Source organism: Ruditapes philippinarum, unplaced genomic scaffold, assembly GCF_026571515.1.
Source record: "Ruditapes philippinarum isolate M1 unplaced genomic scaffold, ASM2657151v2 ctg4126_1_1_1_1, whole genome shotgun sequence".
Taxonomy (NCBI): domain Eukaryota; kingdom Metazoa; phylum Mollusca; class Bivalvia; order Venerida; family Veneridae; genus Ruditapes; species Ruditapes philippinarum.
In genome coordinates, this window is record NW_026866139.1 from 10,004 (window position 1) to 30,818 (window position 20,815).

Here is a 20,815-nt window from a genome sequence, read left to right on the forward strand (position 1 = left end):
TTCACAACTCCAATAGTGCTCAAATTTGAATAATACTTTTTTCATTAACAAACAAGAAAGAAATCACTGCAATTGTAACCATTCTATTGTCCATCTGAGCATATCACGAGAACGTATCAATTCATTAACAAACATGGTACATCTGCTCAAACAGAATACAATTAACCTTATACCTAACGGTTATTTATGTATTATAACAGTCATTTATAATTTACAGTAGTCTTCATATTAGATATGATGGAAACGTTGGCGCCATCCATATAGATAGATGATGTGTTCACAGTCGAAGTGTCCAGCAGTTCAGATGTACATGTATGTACCTGTACATATCTAGTTTATATTTATGAAAACGGTATGCAGTTCATCATTATCGTAACTTGATGGGCGGGATTTTGTTTATTTTCAAAATGGTTATAACATCGTTTGGACATGTCATATTTTTCCATATAGTCCGATCGATTTACGTCTGTCATTCCTTTTAATAAAGTTCAACTAAACGTGTCATTACTAAGACTTAAATATTGCGTCCTTTTATGTTGAGTAAAAGATACAAGTCTAAAATATCAAGCTTAATTTTACTAAGAAATAAGCATATTTTGTAACCATTGAAATAATTTAAATAGTTGTTGCATTTGTAAATGTATAACACCAAATATTAAGTGCTTTAAATGTTACATACGTTAAGGCAGCAAACAAAATGGGGTTCAGTAAACACTAATTTTTTATAGATACAGTTGCAGCGTCTACAGTCTCGGTTTCGATACAAAAAAGAATAAAGAGTATGTATTTAAAAGGAACATGACATCACTTTAAATTTTCTTTTAAAAAAGGATTATCAAGTAAGCAGTAAACATAGTCTTTATATATATAATTTATATATATCCAATACAATTTATGCAATTTATATGTAAATTATTAGATAAAATATCCAATTCTGAGAAGAAGACAGAAGGTCACTGTGTCTTTATAAACATGCTATTATTATGGGTAACGTTACTTTTTAAAAAATGTTTTGGTATAAAAAAGATCTTTTAAACTGAATACAATGCAAATGATGTTGTAAATAAATAAACTGTATATTCTTCATACTGACAAAATTATTTAAAGTTTGTATTTGTTAAAATAGCCATTGTGTATGATTTAGTGTGTAATTAATAATAACATGGTTATACGTATTTGGTATATGTCTGTTATATGAAAGAAGTCCCTCTCCACCTATTGATTTTTTTAAGTAACAATTAAAGCCTTTAAAGAGAGGTCTTCTTTATGAGGAAAGAATATAAAAAAAGACTTAATTTGCTTTGCAATATAATACCTTATGATGTTTTATAATGTCGTACTGACGACAACCGATGACATTAAAATATCAAGTAATTATCCTAATAAACACATCTGCGGATGTTTTTTAAATTACATTTTCACCATTTTCGTGTGTAAATGCTAAATTCTGCCTAATTTGGAGGGGACATGGACGACAGCATGCACGTACCATTTCCGTCAAATATGGTACAAAACATTTCAATTCCGTCGTTTTTTGTGTTTTTTAGGGATTCTGTTTTACTTTATTTTAAGGCTTTTACTAATTCAATAAAGGAACACATTTCAAACAATCAAAAATCTCGTATTATACATTTCTTAACAACATAGATAAGTGAGCCATATTCAAGTGAATACATCGTAATAAAATGCTATTTGTACTAAAATGAGTTTTTAATCATTTGTCAATCACCTTGCAAGTTACCATTAATGCATCCTATCATCCTTAAATCTATCTGTATATAAAGCTAATATTTTAGTTAAATTTTAGTATTCGGCATATCCCTTCTTCCCTAGAAGTATAAAAATAGTATGTTCTGATAAAGGAGTGCAAATAAATAATGTAGGCCACGTTAAAAATGAAATCAGCAATATAGATAGATAAACGCATTTTAATAGTTACCGGTACTCTATATATATATTAAGGTTATGTTATAAAATTAGTATATAACATTTTGGGCGTATATGAGGAAACATTATATCATAGCTTCTACAAGAGGTACGACCCTTAAAGATTTAGGAAATAATAATTATTTTATAAAGAATAAAATATCAATCTTATGGAATAGATATAAAGCAACGCGTCTCTCACAAAGGTATGTAAAACTTTATTTCGGTTTCGGTTCAAAAAAAGGCCATTTTCTGTAAAACTGAAAATAATTAAACAAATAATGTTAAATGGTTGATACGAAAAGTTTGTTTTTCAATTTATTGTATTTCATGATTAAAATATAAAGTTCTTATTCAAAAGTCAATTATTAATCAAAAGGACCTATATCTTTAAACTGTGTGTTTTATTATTGTGTTTAAATTGATAAAGATGGGAAAATAGTGTCATGTAAGAACCTTACCACCTGTCATTTAATGCAGTTAATTGGCACTATCTTTTTTATTATAAGAATATTAAACTATAGTCTGTCCCATTAAAAATGGAAATGAACTTTTGCATGGTCTGAATTAATAAAACGAGGTTGAATAAAAATTAAACTATTTTTGTAAACTAAAAAAAAAGCCACCCTAGGGATTTTTCTAAAGTGTCTTTTTTTTCTTTTAAAACCAAATTTTGATTTTTCCTCGGTAAATCTCTGTTGTTTATTTTCCGTAGCCATTGCCAAAGTACTCTTCATTTGAAGATGAACAGGAGAAAGCATGTGTCATGTTTCTAAAATATACTTGAGTTTCCCGGGGTCATTACATGGTTATTTAACAAAGCTGGATCTACAAGATGTAACAGTTTAGGTGATGCATGATGCAAAACTTCAAAAAAACATGAATGATAAGCAAAAAGAACATGGAGTCGCATGGAATAGAGCTTTCACCTACTTTTAGAATCCCTGTGAATCTCGAAATAGATCTTTATAAATGTAAAGCTGAGAAAGAGCATATTAATTTTACTTCAACAAACGATGAAGACTATAATTCCCTTTTCTTTATTGATGACTTAATTTATTCAATCCAATCTGCAAAAGATAGTGCTGCAGGCTCGGACGAAATTTACTACCAGTTTCTTAAACATTACCCACCCCAATCTCTTAACTTGCTTCTCGAAATTTGGGTATCTGGTAAATTTCCCAACACTTGGAAAAATGCGTTGGTTATTCCTATCTCTAAACCTGCAAACTATCGTTCAATTTCACTAACAAGTTGCCTCTGCAAAACATTCGAGAGAATGATAAATAATCGGTTAGTTTGGTATCTAGAAAATAATGGAATTATCACTAATTTTCAGTCAGGTTTTCGTAAACAGCGAAGTACAAACGATCCTCTTGTCCGACTTGAAACTATAATTAGAGAAGCCTTTGTAAATAAACAACACCTGGTATCGATTTTCTTTTATCTTGAGAATGCTTATGATATTACTTGGAAATATGGTATCCTAAAAGATCTAAAGGATGCTTGACTTTAAGGCAGACTTCCTCTTTTCATTTCTGGATTTCTAAACGACGGGCACTTTAAAGTAAGATTTGGTTCAACTTTTTCTGAGGACCACCAACAGGAACAAGGTGTTCCTCAAGGAAGCATACTTTCTGTTACACATTTTGGCCTTAAAATAAACAATATTGCTAGCGTTCTTGCACCAGGCATAGATTGTTTTCTATATGTAGACGATTTTCTTATCTGCTATCGATCGAAGAGTATGAGAACAATTGAAAGGCAACTTCAACAAAATTTAGATAAAATTCAAAAGTGGGCAATAGAAAATGGCTTTAAATTTTCAAAGTAAAAAACTCAATGTGTTCATTTTTGTCGATTGCGCAAACACCATAATGACCCAGAACTTTACACATCTGGTTCTTAAATTCCAGTAGTTGATGAAGCTAAGTTTTTAGGAATTATATTAATTGATAAAAAAACTTTCATTTATACCACATATTAAACATTTGAAAACTAATTGCCTAAAAGCTTTAAATTTACTAAAGGTTTTATCAAAAACAAATTGAGGATCAAATTCCTCCACATTACTGAAATTATACAGAAGTCTTATACGATCAATATTAGATTATGGTTCTGTAGTATATGGGTCTGCAAGAAAATCATATCTTCAAATGCTAGATACCATACATCACCAGGGTTTACGTTTAGCTTTAGGTGCTTTTCGCATCTCACCTGTAGAAAGTCTATATGCGGAAGCTGGGGAACCACCGCTTCATCTTCGTCGAAAAAAAACTATCACTTCAATATGCAACTAGAATTTCATCTAGTAATAGCAAAAATCCAGCTAAAAATATTATTTTCAAACCAAGTTATACTGAAATATTTGTTCACAAACCAATGGAAATTAAACCATTAAACCTTCGTTTAAAAGATGATGATTTAGATAAACTTAAAATTAATCCAGACAGTATCCTTCAAAATGACGATGAGGATATTCCACCTTGGACTTAAAATTCCCCGAAAATAAATATTAACCTTTCAAATATAAAAAAGTCATCAAATCCATCTGAACATTTCAAAGAGAAGTTTCTAGCAATTAAGGAAGAACATGAAGATTTTATACATATTTATACGGACGGTTCAAAAGGTGGGTGCGCTGTGTTTGAAAATAATTTTACATCAAGTCTGAGGTTACCAGATAATGCATCAATTTTTACTGCTAAAGCAAAAGCTATAGATTTAGCATTGTCATACATAGTACAGCATACCCATGATAAATTTGTGATAAACTCGCTTTCTGTTTTAATATCCATTCAAAATAAAAAATCTAACAACATCATGATAAGGGAACTTCGTTTACGATTTCATGATATACTTAAAACAAAATATGTTAAATTATATTGGATTCAAAGTAATGTAGGTATACGAGGAAATGAAAAAGTAGATGATTTAGCTAAACAATCATTAAATTTTCAAATGACTTATTGTTACCTGCTTGTGATGTTAGACCGGCTATAAATAAACTCGTATCATCATAATGGAAAGCAAATTGGAACAATGTCGTTTTTAATAAACTTCACGATATAAACCCATCTCTTGATGTGTCACTATCTCTACCTCTGTCAAACCGCCATGATCAAACAGTTCTTCGATGCCGAATTGGACACACTAAAATTACCCACTCTTATCTCCACACGAATGACAATGCCCTTTTCTGTGTAGCTTGTAATGAAAATTTTACTGTCAAGCATTTTCTTCTTGAATGTCATGATTTTTCACAGGTCCGTAATAGATTTTATTGTGTAAATTCACACAGAGAACTCTTTAATACAATTCCATCAAAAACATCATTGATTATTTGAAAGAGATAAACTTGTATTCTAGGATCTAATTGGCTCATTTTTATTGTCATTTACAAAGTTAAAGGTAACATTTTAAGCCTATTATAGAATTCGGTACGATATGGCCAGTTATGTGTTGACTTGCCGTAAAAATCCAAACAAACAAACAAAATAATCAAATTATAAACGTCAAGTAAAACTGAAATTTGCATTCTGAAGATTTCTTCATTGACAGTTTCTATCCAGTTCCGTAGATCGCAGTTTTTACTGTAAAACTCCTGACTGACATGAACTATGATCCAGAGTATTTTTACTTCCTGACGAAAAAAACTTTATTAGCTTAGTCTAGTTAGTCAAGTCAACAACAATTTACGAAATATATGACGTAACAAAAATGCCTCGCGCGCGCGTGAGAGAGAGAGAGAGAGCAGAGAGACATAGGTAACCTCATACAGATAATTTTAAGCTTTGAGATAAATTTGTCTTGATCACATTTAAAATATTTTTTTGTAAACCCAGATTTTGCAGTAGCTGTTTAAATTGCACCTTTAATTCATATATTAACAATAAAACTTAAAATAACGTTATCATTCAAATAATTTTAAACACTATGACATTTTTTCACATATAACCTTCGTTTTGATCTTATGTTTTTAAAAATAATTTTTATAGATCTATTTCTCAGAAATGATTTCCTACATATTATCTCGTTATTCAAGACTTCAAATCCTGTAAAACTAGGCCTACACTTTTAGGTACAAAATATACAATATGTGGTTGTTTTTATTCTCCCGCACAAAAACAAGCTATTGTTTTTTTTAACTGAATATTTTCATATTCACTCGGTTTTCTCTTTGGCTCGATCTCCCCTTCGTAATAATATTATATGAAACATTGTCAGTGTACATAAAAAAAATATTGTCCCTTATTGAATGCTCATATTTAAACTTACTATTAATAATATCAAATCAATGCCGGTATTTCTGGACATTTTGTTTAATTGTGAGACGGAAAGATAAATCTGTATAAACGAGCTTAAATTTTATCGGCCTACGTTTGGTTGCTCAAACAAGAAAGCATGATTATATTCTTATAATTTACATTTTTTCGCTCATATGCGAGGGAGTTAAATAAAGTCGACAATGTGCTTACAAGCAAAACAATGCTGAACATATAGTGAATCAGTTCCCCTTTCTATATATTTATTGTCAGATTTGCATGATAAGGTAGTATTTGTTGGCGATTCCTAAAGTCAGGTTTCTGTTAACTTACGGAAAGTTTTAGCACACGAACATCGCGCCCGAAATAAGAAGGGTAACATATTATTGTATCCCATCGGACCTGGTCAATGTAATTATTTTTAATAGACTTGATGTATACTAATGAACACAATTCAGCTAACTACAGAATTATGTTAAGTAAACATAAGCGAAGAACCATTATTCTTAGTCTTCTAGCTAGTGTTCCTGTTCCCCTACGACGGTTGCGGTATTCAATATACGCGCTTGATTGAAACGCACTTCATTGCTCTTTTTTCATAAAATGTAAAATATAAAATACGACAGTATATAATGATAATTATATAAATCTTTTGTATGTGAGAATTTATAAAGCGGTCACTGGTATTTCACTTCAAATGATTTTATAGTGATTATTTTAAATAATGGTTCCTAGTAAAATTGCATTTTTGACACCAACTTTGTTCTTATTTTTCATTTTAATGATATTTAGCTATTGACCAGTAATTAAATAAGAATAATCAAATACTTACCGAGAACATTTCACGCTAACTGTGAGACGAATCCTAAATAGCGTCAGTATGGGCGCCGCCATTTTGAAATGGACGTCACGTCAGGTTACAGCGTAAGTCAACGGGAAAAAATATAATTTTGACCATTTTACTTACTTTATGGAAAAAAAAGAAAAACATGCCTAGAGATATTGACGTCAGGGTTAACATGACATTAATTTGTATGATTTTACTATTATATTAAATAAAAAATGGAATATTCAAATTTGGTGGGACAGACTATAGTTACGGTTTTATAAAGTTTTTATTTGTTTTGATTGTTAAATAAAGATAAAAGTGTTTAGTAACCAATGATAGTTTAATGCTAGGAAAAGATCATTAGTTGTGAAAGTAGAAGAAACCTATTTTATTATTTTTATAATCTTGTTATCAAATTAACAATGATTCATGACTAATTATAATATTATTTTATTTTTTTTCGTTAGTTCACTGATTTGATTTAACAATTAGATTATCAACTTGAGGAAAATTCCCTTTCCAGACTCCTTGGCTAAAATTCAAAAATAAAGTTTCCATTCAAAACATTCCCAAACATTCTCAAACAGCTCATTAGAATTATATGGGTAAAAGCTATTTTAATTTCAATTTTAGCTGTAAATTTATGATAATCTTTGTTTTTATTAAAGGAAATTGATCATTTCATTTTCTTATTAAGGTTTTCCGTTACATAACAATTTGCTATGGCATCTGGTTCTAACGCATCGCCGACTTGGCCTAGGCCACCTCCAGCAGACTATGTATTCAATAATCTTCTCGCCGACCTCTCAATAGTAATTAAAAGAGAGGAACTGGATGATCTCAAACAACGATTTAAACGTAAGTAATTTTAGTTAATGAAGTCAATATTCTGCTTTGCATTTCACATAAAAGCAAGAGTTCTAAATCGTATTCAACACGATGTAACCTTTTGGCTGCGATACAATCTAATATATTTCCAAAATTTGAATGTGATCCCCACCACTGAAACTAATACAATACAGAATGCACGTCACGGGGTCAAAGTCAATGACACAGCTATGTACATTTAAATAAAGTGTCCGTGTCAATTTGAGGGATATTGTATTTAACAATGAACAGATATCACTGAGCAGGTGCGTGTCGTGTTGACCGTATAAGTATACAGAAAACACATATACCGGGTCAGTGCTTTTTTGTTGATGTTTTGGTTGTTGTTGTTTATTTGGAGGGGTGTTGTTGTTGCTGTTTTTGTTGATGTTGTCTTTTTGTTGTTTTTCGATTTATTGTTCTGTTTATGCCCCCACAATGTGGGAGCATATAGCGTTGCACTTGTCCGTCCGTCCGTCAGTCCGTCCGTCCGTACGTCCCGAAATCTTGTGAACGCAACTCCTCTTAAACCGGATGGCAGATTTTGCTTAAACTTACAGGGATGAACAACCTTAATGTGTAGATGGCAGTAAAGGAAGGAATTTTCGCTGCGACCAAATTTAACAGAATTATGGCCCTTTGTTGATTTTTTCACTAGATACTATGTAGAAATTTTGTGAACGCAACTTCTCTTAAACCGGATGGCAGATTTTGCTTAAACTTACAGGGATGAACAACCTTAATGTGTAGATGGCAGTAAAGGAAGGAATTTTTGCTGCGACCAAATTTAAGAGAATTATGGCCCTTTGTTGATTTTTTCACTATATACTATGTAGAAATTTTGTGAACGCAACTTCTCTTAAACCGGATGGCAGATTTTGCTTAAACTTACAGGGATGAACAACCTTAATGTGTAGATGGTAGTAAAGGAAGAAATTTTTGCTGCGACCAAATTTAACAGAATTATGGCCCTTTGTTGATTTTTTCACTATATACTATGTAGAAATTTTGTGAATGCAACTCCTCTTAAACCGGATGGCAGATTTTGCTTAAACTTCCAGGGATGAACAACCTTAATGTGTAGATGGTAGTAAAGAAAGGAATTTTTGCTGCAACCAAATTTAACAGAATTATGGCCCTTTTTTGATTTATTCATTATATATTATGTAGAAATTTTGTGAACGCAACTCCTCTTAAACCGGATGGCAGATTTTGCTTAAACTTCCAGGGATGAACCACCTTAATGTGTAGATGGTAGTAAAGAAAGGAATTTTTGCTGCAACCAAATTTAACAGAATTATGGCCCTTTGTTGATTTTTTCACTATATACTATGTAGAAATTTTGTGAACGAAACTCCTCTTAAACAGGATGGCAGATTTTGCTTAAACTTCCAGGGATTAACAACCTTAATGTGTAGATGGTAGTAAAGGAAGGAATTTTTGCTGCGACCAAATTTAACAGAATTATGGCCCTTTGTTGATTTTTAGTTTTCAACTTGTGGCACATGTAGTCCAAAAAATATTTGACCTAGAGTCATAAGATTGACAGAACAGTGGCGTGTGGGGGCATCCGTGTCCTTTGGACACATTTCTAGTTTTATTGTTTCTTTTGTTTTTGTTGCTGTTTTCTTTCCTTGCAAATTTTCATATTTTTGCTTTGTATTTGTTCTGTGATACAAGCATGAAACTTTGCAGAAATCATCTTTAGACAATGTAGTTATTAAAAGTGAAGTTGGCCCTAAAATATCCCTGCTCATTTAAGATGGCCGCCATTTTCAAAATGGGCGCCATATAAATTTGATGTATCCAGCCAAAACTTTTGTAAAGACCTGAAACTTACATTACAATATGTATATAGTGTTTCCTTTACAAAAACTTAAATCTTGCAAATTCCGCTTTCAAACCTCTTCTCAACCCAAGATAGCGACCAATATGGCCACCTATTTCATGCAAAACAGTTGCATATTTATCATTTTTATAGTATAATTTGTAGCACAAATTATGTTGATTTCGATTCAAGAATTATCAAGGGAAAATCGCAATTGTTTGCATATTTGTCTTATTTGTTGTTTTTTTAAATCTTTGTAAGATATTAAAGAAGTTATTTTATATCTTATTTGATATTGAATAAACAATAGTGGTTTGTTGTAAAAATGTAAGAAAAACATAAAATATGTTGTTGTTTTTATTTTGACAAAGTGGGTGGGGTGTTTATCCGATAATCATAAAAGAAATTTACACTGGTAACTTATTTCTATTTCTCCATTTTTGTCAGTGAATTCTTATGCAAATGTTTCCCATTAAATAATATTGTTTTTTTTTTAACAAAGGTTTTTTGACTTCATTTGGGTCAAGTGGGTTAGTTTAAATATCAATAAATTTCGTAGATAAGTTATATCTCTTTTTTTATTTGTCTATTTATACAATGATGACCCTAGAACACGCACCTAAGATCCATTGTTGGAAAAATGTCACCATTCTTTAATAAATGTAAGTAATAAGATCATATTTGGTGTGTCAATTTTGTCAAAACATACATTATTTGTGAAACAAATTAAAATAACCAGCTCAATATCTAGTTTCTCAGAATTGTTTCACATGAGAGGATCTGAATAATTATATTCCTATATGAGTCCATATAAACATAGTAACCCCTGGTGCATGATAGATTTTCACCTCTTTGTCCATGATTTATTATAAACAAATCTGATTAAAATCATATCTAAATAACGTTCCGCTTTAAGATCTGAGCGTGACCATATACGAAATTATTTCTGGTATCTATCCACACAGCCAATCATCGGCGGGGTATCTATCCACACAGCCAATCATCGGCGAGCTTTCATAATTTTGAAAGCGATGTGGTTTCTAGTTTTAATCCTAGAAAAACCAATATTGAGTAGGAAGTATTCACGATTTTGAGAACAAACATGGCGTTGTCCAATTAGCTCATTGCAGATATTTACCAAATAATTCCTACGCAAATGCTGGTCATGTTCTATTCAAATTAAGTACTATTGTACATTATATCGAATGTTTTGTAAATCACTTTTGCATAATTATACACTGTCCATGAGAGAGGGCCAGGTATTTAATATAAAAATATGCTTTTCCTGGTGCCTACCTGGTACGGAAAGTAATTCCATTTAATAAAACAAAGACTTTCAAGAATTTTAAATGTAACATGACAGTAGTGCAACATTGTTCTGCTTGTTTCACTACTGTAGTCAGAAATATAAGATGATAAAAAATATCAAAGCATATACATTTTTTAACCTATAATGTCATTCCTTTTATACTAGTAATATCAACAACTAATCATGGTAAGGATTATATAAAAATCCATATGTATGTAAGCCAAAACAAAAACTTTCATAGACTTTACTTTTCAAAATGTCCTTTGAATGTTTCGCGTCAAAATGTATATCATGATACAAGAGAACAATTGATGCAAAGCATCATTAAACGGCGTCCCGGCAAGAAATGTAGCAAATGACGATAAACTACTAGACATCTGGATCCGGTTTTTCAAAGCATTGGTTCGCGATAACCAACGGATAAAATCACTATCCACTAGCTAAAATATGTCTGTAGATAAATTCTGTTGTTCAAAAGTTATCTAAAGGATAACCAATGCGTTAACCAATGGTTAACTTTAACCAATCCTATGACCACTGGATAATGCCCTTAACCACAGTGGTAAGCCATCATCATTAAAACAGTCAATATCAGTAAAACTTGTTTAAAACTAGATTTTTCTTAATAAAAAATATATGTTTATTCTTTCTAAACTAGAATATTCTATATGAAATGCATACGATTAAATTGAAACATTTCTGAAAAAGTGCTTTTTGGAGCCTTTTTCAATCAAAATTTGTTGTTTTTGTAGTTCAGAAAATTCATTTAAAGGGAGACACATGCAAACTTTTCATTTCTTAGTTCTGAATTTGTTATTCATTATTCTGTAAATGCCCTCAAAATGAATATATTAGACAGCCAATGGAACAAAAATTTTTCCATATAAAGAATAAAATGGTGGTTTCCTAACTTGACCCGCGTGGGTCAGGTTAGAGCGCTATGATTTTGCAATATTTGTCAAAGTGAACTCTGGAAACGTTAAAGAACATTTCAAATGAATGACATAGACTTGTTTCAATCATACAATATCCAAAATATCTGTTATTGTAACTTAAAGGGTTGGTTCAAGTCACCTGATTTGTATTAAAACTCTTTGGTGATTCTATTGGCGTCTAAATTTTTTTCAACATATATAGATGTATTTACGTTTCAAACCCAAAATATATAAAATTCAATCAGAAATTCATGCTGAAACTTCAAAACACGTCATTTTAGCATGATTTGAGTACATAAGATCATTTTAATATTTTTGTCATTATTTTGCCTGGATTAAACAGTCATAACTTTCTTATTCTTCAATAAAACGTACAAGTGTCAGTACTCATTTTCTTAGTTAGAACATTATCCATCTAATTTCAATCAAAAATTTGAAAAAAAGTAAGTTTTTTTTTCTTGTGTGTCTAGGAGATAAATACTCTCGATACTTTATTAAGGCCTTTGATATTCTTTTTGTTAAATTCCAAACACATAAAAGCATAAAACATGCAAAATAAATTCTAAGGGAGCTTCCTGATTCTAATCATTTTTTATTATTCATCAATAAATCAGCCATTTTGTTTCCAGAATCACTATCAAGCCCTGTTGCATTGTGGTACTGATAAATACGCAGTCCACTTGTTAGGTAGCCAGGGTACTATCCAACTGTCGAACAATGAAATTTTATTCACTCTATAGCTAGCCGATTGTTAAGGATTTAACCAGTGGATAAGCTATTCATTGGTTAATTTTAACCAATGTTTTGAACAACATGGTCCTGATGACTTGATATTCTTAAAGAGTTTTCAATGGTTAAGTTTTTGTATTAATACCTAGGATTTAAGATACAGTAGTTATATAAAATGCCCAAGATAAATACTCACACACTGGATTGAAATAATGGGATGAATTGCAAAGGAATTTTTGTTTGTTATACACATTGTATGGTGAAACATTATTTTTAATCAATATTTTTAATCAATATAATGGAAGATTTTTACCTGAATTTTAGACAGGTATTAGGAAATTCACTAACATCATGTTCGTGGGAGTCAAAGATATAAAAGCTACTTGACATTAGTGATAAAAAAGAGCTATTGTTAATTGATTTATTGGGAGATCAATCTACTACGAGGGTGCATCAATAAATTCGTAAACTATTTCAATAGCGGGATAATGATTTAATTCAAGTACCTAAAATGATAACTCCTTCTCAAAGTAACGTTCAATGCACTTGTCCCATCTCTCGACTCATGACTTGATCACGTGTTGTAGCCCGTCACGTGACATCTCCCGCAGCTGTATGTCCACGGGCATACCTCCGTTCCTCTCCTTACTCAAATTTCGTACCACGAAGACTGTTTTTTTAAAGTTGCAAACAGCCAAAAGTCCCGGGCTGTAGGGTGGTGACAGTTTGACGTCGAGTTTTTCTAGTGTATCCAGAACAACGTGGCTTGATGTCAACTCCAGGTTTTGGTTTGGTGCCTTCTGGGTGTCCTACTTGGGTGTGTCGGGGGCTGCATCCTGTGAACGTTGCCTTTGCCTTGTTGCTCTGAATGGCTCGTTGCATAACAGTTCCCAGTGACTGTCGTTTTCGGGGGAACAAAGTGGTTTTGCACTACACTGTCTGTTTCACAGAATAAAATGGCCATAACCTTCCCAGCTGACTTTTATTATCGCTTTTGTAGGGATAGGCGAGGAAGGATGCTTAAAGACAGAACTCTGACGTTTGCTTTCCGGTTCAAAATAGTGAATCCATGTTTCATTACATGTTATTACTCGATTTAGAAAGTAATCGCCTTCTTCACGATACCTCATGTCGTACTGCTGACACATTTTCACCCTTCACCCTTTCATCTGCTCAGACGTCAACAAACGAGGCACCCATCTTGCTGAAACGCGGCGCATTCATAAACTATAAGTCATAATGCCCTGAGCTGTACCATATGAAAAAGCAAACGTAGCTGCTACGTGCTCCACACTTACTTGTCTATCTCGGAGTATGTACTCCTGAATGGCAGCCACTGTTTCTTCATCTGTAACAGTCACTGGTCAACCTGCACGACTGTCGTCTTAAGGTGCCTCTCTACTGTCTTAAAACCGCTTCATCCACAGAGCAGCCTCTCCCTAAACTTTTTGCAAATCTTCTCGAATATCGGAAAAAGACTTTTACGAGTTTTGTGTAAAACTTTATACCGATTCGCTGTTCGTTGACGGTGTGTGACGCCATTTTCGAACGGACGCCCGTTACATGACGTCATTTACGGTTCATGATGTCATAAGTGATGACGTCAAAGTTGTGTACATAATTCGATTCAATTTGAAATAATCAGTTTTCACAGCATCAGGGCCGTAAAAACGATAGGAGCTAATCATCGAAAAGAACCTAAGGAAAAGACAATTTAAAAATGATAAATTCTTTCGATTTTTCGATAAATTTATATAGTGTGCAATTTATAGTTGCATTTTATTTCCTGCAAAATCCTCCAGTTCGTTATTTATTATCATAGCGCGACACGAATGACCGTTTCGTTTAGACTAAAAATTCCTCTATAAATAGATTTTTGGACTTTAACAATTTTATGATCATCTAGCTTTTTATAGCTTTCGTATTCATGTTAAGCAATTATTACATAAATAACCCACTGTGTATTACAAAATAATAAGTTATTTTCTGTAGAATATACAAATGCAAGAAATATGAAATTCAAGTTTATTTTTGTTTTGTCTTTTATACTGCTTTCTAGCGGTTGAGGCGTGAATTTGTTCTCGCTCTTATTCATTAGTATTACATGCTGCGAATAACCGAAGGGGAAACCAATATATGACTTTACATAATAGAAATTGGAAGTTCTTCATTTCGAATTTATTTTAGCTGTAAATTGAAGGGATTTATTGGTATAAATCAGGTCAAAAGATATAGTTAACACAAATAACTCCTGTGGGCGCGGAGCAATAACTGCCCATCGTGGCAGGCCTTGAAATCATGCTCCTGCAGTCTTTCCAGGGTATATGACTATTGTTTTCATAGACCTAAAACTGTCATAAAAATCTACGAAACTACAATGACAAGAGCAGAAAAAATATCAACTTGTTATACTTTATAAACTGTAAAGGGTCAAAATCACTTAGTTTATATGTAGTCAAATAGGAATTTAGCTATATGAGTTTTCTTGTATGAACCAGTTCTGAGTGCCTAGATATTGGGAATGTTTCTTTTGAAGCGAACCTTTACAAATAGTCCATAAATAAATAACTGTGTGTGGTGAAAAAATGATACTCCTAACATGATACTATCTTACTTATGTATTAAACAATTATTGCAATTTCCTTGCAGTGGATCTTAGGTGAGTGATCTGGGATTGTTTAATGGGGAAAGTGAAATATGAATAATATTTGAGAGACAGTTTTTTCATATTTCAAATCATCAGCAACTATATGCGGGTCAAGCGATACTACCTATTCCACTACACTTAGTTGATATCAGTAACCTTAACTTTACTTTTTATCTTTTGAAAACACCATGTCATGTCTAGATATGTTATTACATGAACAGTGCCAATTCAATTATACTTAATTACAATGATATGAAAGTAGATTCATACTCTTACAAGCCTTCAGTAAGACTATGATATGTAATGCAAAATTCATTTTTCTCATTGTGTTAGCTTTAACGCGATTTTTATCTTTTCATAAAAACATTGTGCAGGAATTTTTTGTATTCGTAAATATGCATGTTTTGTTGAAAATTTTTAAATGTATATTTAGTATACTATCGTTACAATTAACTGATAAAATAAAGAATATTGAAAAAAGTTATATCATGCAACAAAATTGATAATTGAATGTTTACACTTGACTGTTTGTACATTTACTGATATTTGCAGCACGCCCTATAGACCTGAAGGAAGACAAAAATAGCTTAATACAAAAAAGGAAAGTTTAACAAAAAGCAAAGAAATTAGATTAAGTTTCTTTGTTTTTGTTTATCAATTATCAGATAAATCTACCCAAACCACTTTGACAAAATATAAAACCTACAGATTTTATGTTTTTGTTTAATTTGTATTCTGTTTAATTTGTTTTCACAGGGTTAATTGAATACCAAATACACTATAAGAAACTAAGTAACATTTCTAATTTTGTACATGCCTATTAGAAATCCATGTTTTAGAAATAGGAAAATATTGGCACTTTGTTTCTTTATTATTTTTATAAATTTCTTTAAACATAAAGCTTAGAAAGCTTGACTGACATTGTGGTTTATATATAATTTGATTATATCTAATATATCTAAAACTTTTTTAAACGAAATATGCATATTGTTAGCTACAAAATATACTACAAAAGAGATATATCAGCTTTGAATTAATTTATTATCCATATTGAATTCTGGAGAGGTATAAAGCGGAATGTTTTAAAGATTTAAATACTTGTGAAGAAGAAACGTTATACATGCTTTAGTGTTAGTTCCAGGTTTGTACAAAAATAATTCACTGAATGAGCTATTATGTACGTCAAATTTATATGGCGTCACTTTTGAAAATTGCGGCCATCTTGAATGAGCAGAGATATTTTTGGGCCCATTTCACGTTTTAAATCTGCTTGGTTTTAAGATGATTTCCTGAAGTATCACCTATTGCACTATTTCGACTGCACAAACCTTTTATGCAGCCCCACTTAATTTCATATACTAATGCACGCGATTATGTCACAAACCACTAAATTACATTTAAATTCCCCAAATAAAGGCTCATTTGGACTTCAGAAAATTGCTTGCATGGTTGACTGTAATCCTAAGAATATAAACTTTAAAGGGATATACATATTAATTTTTCATAAACAAGCTCGTCATATTTTCACTTACTAACGTTTCGGGTGACGGTCCTAGGGTATGGAATGTGTATCAATTTTTCAATATATTTCATTAAAGGCACATATTGCTTAAGAAACGACTACATTGTTCATTCTTTAGAAAGGGTAAACGTAAGGTTTACAAAAAAATCAACTAGAGTGCACTAATGCCCAAAAAGCAGCAGAAGCAAAAGAACACTGGATAATTGGCTTTAAGAACTTTACTGGAGAATAATGAGCCTTTAACAAACTCAATAAAACTAGTTTTCGGTTTCAACGTATTGATTATGTTTTCATTGTTCATATAAACACAGTTTAAATAAATGTTTGCATGATTCAGTTGAATAAAAGGAAAAACAATAAATACAAAATTATCAAATAAATGAAGCAACAATATTGTTTTATATCAGATGTGCAAGATGTTCAAGATGTAGACACTCTAAGAGGGTTGTTTGATTGTCTAAGAGACGAGGGATTTATTGATCAATACAACATATTATATATCCAGCAAATCGTTCGTGTTCTGGGAAAAGAAGCTCTTGTCAGAAAATTGAAAAGACATGTGGACGTGTTGGGCGAGGATAAAGTTCTTCATTTTATTAAAAACAAGAAAACTGGTATAACACTTTAAAGTACTTGATCGATTTGAACATACTCGTAGGTCAATTTTGGTTTTTGAATTTCATTAAATGCATTTGAAATTTTTAACAGTAGCAAGGATATCAAATTTGGACTTATTTTTCTTCAGTCAGTTATGTGGACAAAAAATTATCACCATCTGATCAACCCTTCTATTTCAGCAAACGGCTACAGTCAGATCGAGTTTCATATCAAAGGTCACGGAATTTCAGATCCGAAACAAGTTGAAACATATCGTAGTGTCGTAGCAAGTATACTGGTCTGCCCAGTCGATGAAGTCATTATCAATGGCATACAAGCAACGAACAGCACCGTCTTAACAATCATGATTCCGACAATGTATGCAACGTTCCTTGTAAAACAATTGGAAAAACACAGTCAGCGCATCATTAGCTCATTCATTGCAATAAACGTGGACACAATCAACGTCAATAACAATAAAATTGAGCTTCAGATCGAAGGTATGTGTATAAATATTAACTAAATAACTATAATGAATAGTATCTTCTCTCTCTTTAAAAAAAACGTTTATTTCCTTGAAATAAGTATGAGAGGATCTGGGTCACCCCCCTCATACATTGCATAACTTGTATGTGTGTACAAAATCTGATTCCGATGACTAAATTTGAATAATGTATTTGCCATTATATGTTGATATATTAATAGTAAATAAAGAAATAACGGTTCAGAATTATTAAAAAAAACTAGTTAGCTCTAAGCATCTGTATAATAACAAGCGGCAAAAGAACAAATCATGCTTAGTGGTTTGTATTGTTTTTCAAAGGAAATATCTATAAAGCCAAGAAAGAAAGTCGTGAACATGAACCAATGCACCTTGCTACGAAAATAAGTATTACACTTAGGCGAAATGCGAACAAGCAACAAACAACAAATGCGCAAACACCGTATAAAAATGAAAGAAAGAGGTCTTTTCAAAATACTGAAATCGTTACAAGAAGTCATGCAAAACATGTATACCCACCCAGAAAGATTATGGTAAATATAATACAGTTTATTTCCTTCAGAACAAAATTACCAACAATAAGTACTTTTTAAAAGATACTTAGTCGTTGTTATCCTTGTTTCATATTTTATGTCATTTCTACGTCGAAATAAATTGTTATTTTTATACAGGACTTAAAAGGAACAATGCCTTAAATATTAAAATGTTTATTTTGCTTACACTTTTTCTAAACTTAGGTTGTTATTTTTACCCTGAAACTTAGCATGATATTAATTGTAGCTTGCCATATAAATACAAATTTTTTTTTAATGAAATCTATTTTTAATTTGTTTACTTATATGGTTTGTGCTCTGTACATTTGTTATTGTTACTTAAAGTAGAAGCAAACATGGAATTCTCTCAATTACATTGACAAAATCAAATAACAACAACATAACATAAGAAACGGATTGTTATAAATTTGTATGTTTTAGTTGTGATAATATTGACAAAGAAGTAACAGAAACGAAAACATGTTTTCACATATACGCGTCTGGGATTGCTCGTTATTTTCTGAGAGATTTGTGGCGTTTGACTTACCTAGCTTTAATGTTGTCTTAAATCAAGTCACTGGAAGAAAACTCTTTTTAATCACATCACTTATATGCAATTGTTCCCAGCAATTCTAATAGCAAGTCAAAGTGATTTAAGACGACATTCGACCGAAACATATCTTACCACAGTGAGTAATTAGCAAATGATTATCCTTCATACATAATTATCTCCAACAATTCAATCGGCGAAACTACCCAGGTCGCACGCACAAGAGTATTTCAGTCAAAAAGACTACGTTTTTCGAAATGCGATTAAGAGGGGTTTTCTCCAAGTGACCTCGTGTAATAGCTTGATTGCTTTTGACTTAACAGTTCTTAATTTTAGCTTTTCTCCTCTATGGAGTCTTAATATCTTTATTTGTTTTTGGAAAATAATCAATTGTTTTATAATTTATTTCAGAGGAAACACCTAACAGTTTGCTAGACATGTTCGAAACATTTTTTTCTATTGAAGTTATTTGGAAAGTAAAACTCTCACACACATGTTTATGATAACTATTTTTACGACAGAGCAAAATGACAGTTTTGCATTTTATTATTTAAGTATTGTGCAGAAAATACATGAATGTATATGACTATTAATTGTACTAAAACTATGTGTGAATAACATTGACGTATTGTTGTGAAATGTTTATTTGGAAGGAAGAAAATACATAATATTATCATCTGCACTTTCCTCTTCTCCTACACAACCTACACCACTTGACACGTATTTTGCAATGTGATTAAACTTATTTTGTTTTCATTTAACGAATTCTTTTATCTCATTTTACTGTGTCTTTGACCTACGTATGTTTTGGCTGTCACTTTTTAAAAAGCAACTGTTTATTTGTATTGTGTATATGACATGTGTTTGGTAAAAATAACCATTTTTAACTTTATACAACAACAAACTGATTTCTTGATTTTGCCAGATATCTGACACTCGTAAATTATTTAACATTGTTTTTATTTGAAATGCCCAATTAGATACGTTGTATGTATTATTTCTATCTAAATCACTTACTATCATGTTTCATATTTAATTTAGCAGTATTTCCTTTCAATTTTTGTAATCTACACCAATACCTAATCATAATAACCTTTCGTACTATTGTCATTGGGAATCTACTTGGTTAACCATAAAGTCCGATTAGTTTTGTTGAATTATTTGAGACAAATATTGTTCGACAAAATTTAATGTGAATCAGTTCAAGATCTTTACCCTCGTTTTCTGTCCATATTTTGAGCAGTAGTATAGATATCATTTTTGAAATTAATTTACATTTTTCAGAAACCTTTAATTCGAATTGATGAATAAAGGAAAATAAACTATATAAAGCTTTTGACGCAATACATTTTTTGCGTCCTATCGAATTACCGTTGTTTTTTTTAAAAAGAAGACACTAAAGTATTTAAAGGATGAAAATTTATTTCGCCATAAAAATAGAAATCGGGACATGTCGGTTTCCCCCTTGTCAAAAATAAAGACTTTAGTTTTACTTTTATTTATTTTTAAGCAAAATGTATTGCAGTAACTTTCTACATCGTTTAAAAATGCTTTAAAGATTCAGGTGTGGTAGTAATCGAAAGTTCGCTAAATGAAAATTTACCGTCAATATCTTATTAATATGTTCCATTATGTCTCCCTGCATGGCCCCTTGATGTGAGTTTTCCATTATGTTTCAGTACAAAGCGAACAACAGACTACATAGATTTTATGGCATTAATCATTTTGTACTGATGTTTTGATTTTTTAATTTTGTCAACAAAATGGATCGGTTAA

At 31.5% G+C, this 20,815-nt stretch overlaps 1 protein-coding gene across 2 annotated transcripts; it reads left to right on the forward strand.

Annotated features, from left to right (window-relative positions):
- Positions 1 to 1,901: 1,901 nt before the first annotated feature.
- LOC132731445 (uncharacterized) lies at positions 1,902 to 20,249 on the forward strand. Of its 2 annotated transcripts, none has more exons than XM_060717630.1 (6): positions 1,902 to 2,035; positions 7,718 to 7,878; positions 17,265 to 17,471; positions 17,655 to 17,954; positions 18,278 to 18,489; positions 19,451 to 20,249. In XM_060717630.1, the coding sequence occupies exons 2-6, from the start codon at positions 7,743 to 7,745 to the stop codon at positions 19,472 to 19,474; spliced, it is 879 nt and encodes a 292-aa protein (XP_060573613.1). In that variant the 5' UTR covers positions 1,902 to 2,035; positions 7,718 to 7,742; the 3' UTR covers positions 19,475 to 20,249. The 2 variants fall into 2 exon arrangements, with proteins under 2 accessions (XP_060573613.1, XP_060573612.1); XM_060717629.1 differs by having other exon boundaries at positions 1,976 to 2,132.
- Positions 20,250 to 20,815: the final 566 nt, after the last annotated feature.

What these genes read in the sequence shown, in the direction of transcription:
- LOC132731445 (XM_060717630.1), top strand. Translation starts at nt 7,743, where the DNA reads ATGGCATCTGGTTCTAACGCATCGCCGACTTGGCCTAGGCCACCTCCA. An exon ending in TATTAAAAACAAGAAAACTG is followed by an intron (nt 17,472 to 17,654) that starts GTATAACACTTT and finishes CTTCTATTTCAG; the next exon opens with CAAACGGCTACAGTCAGATC. An exon ending in ACCCACCCAGAAAGATTATG is followed by an intron (nt 18,490 to 19,450) that starts GTAAATATAATA and finishes AATTTATTTCAG; the next exon opens with AGGAAACACCTAACAGTTTG.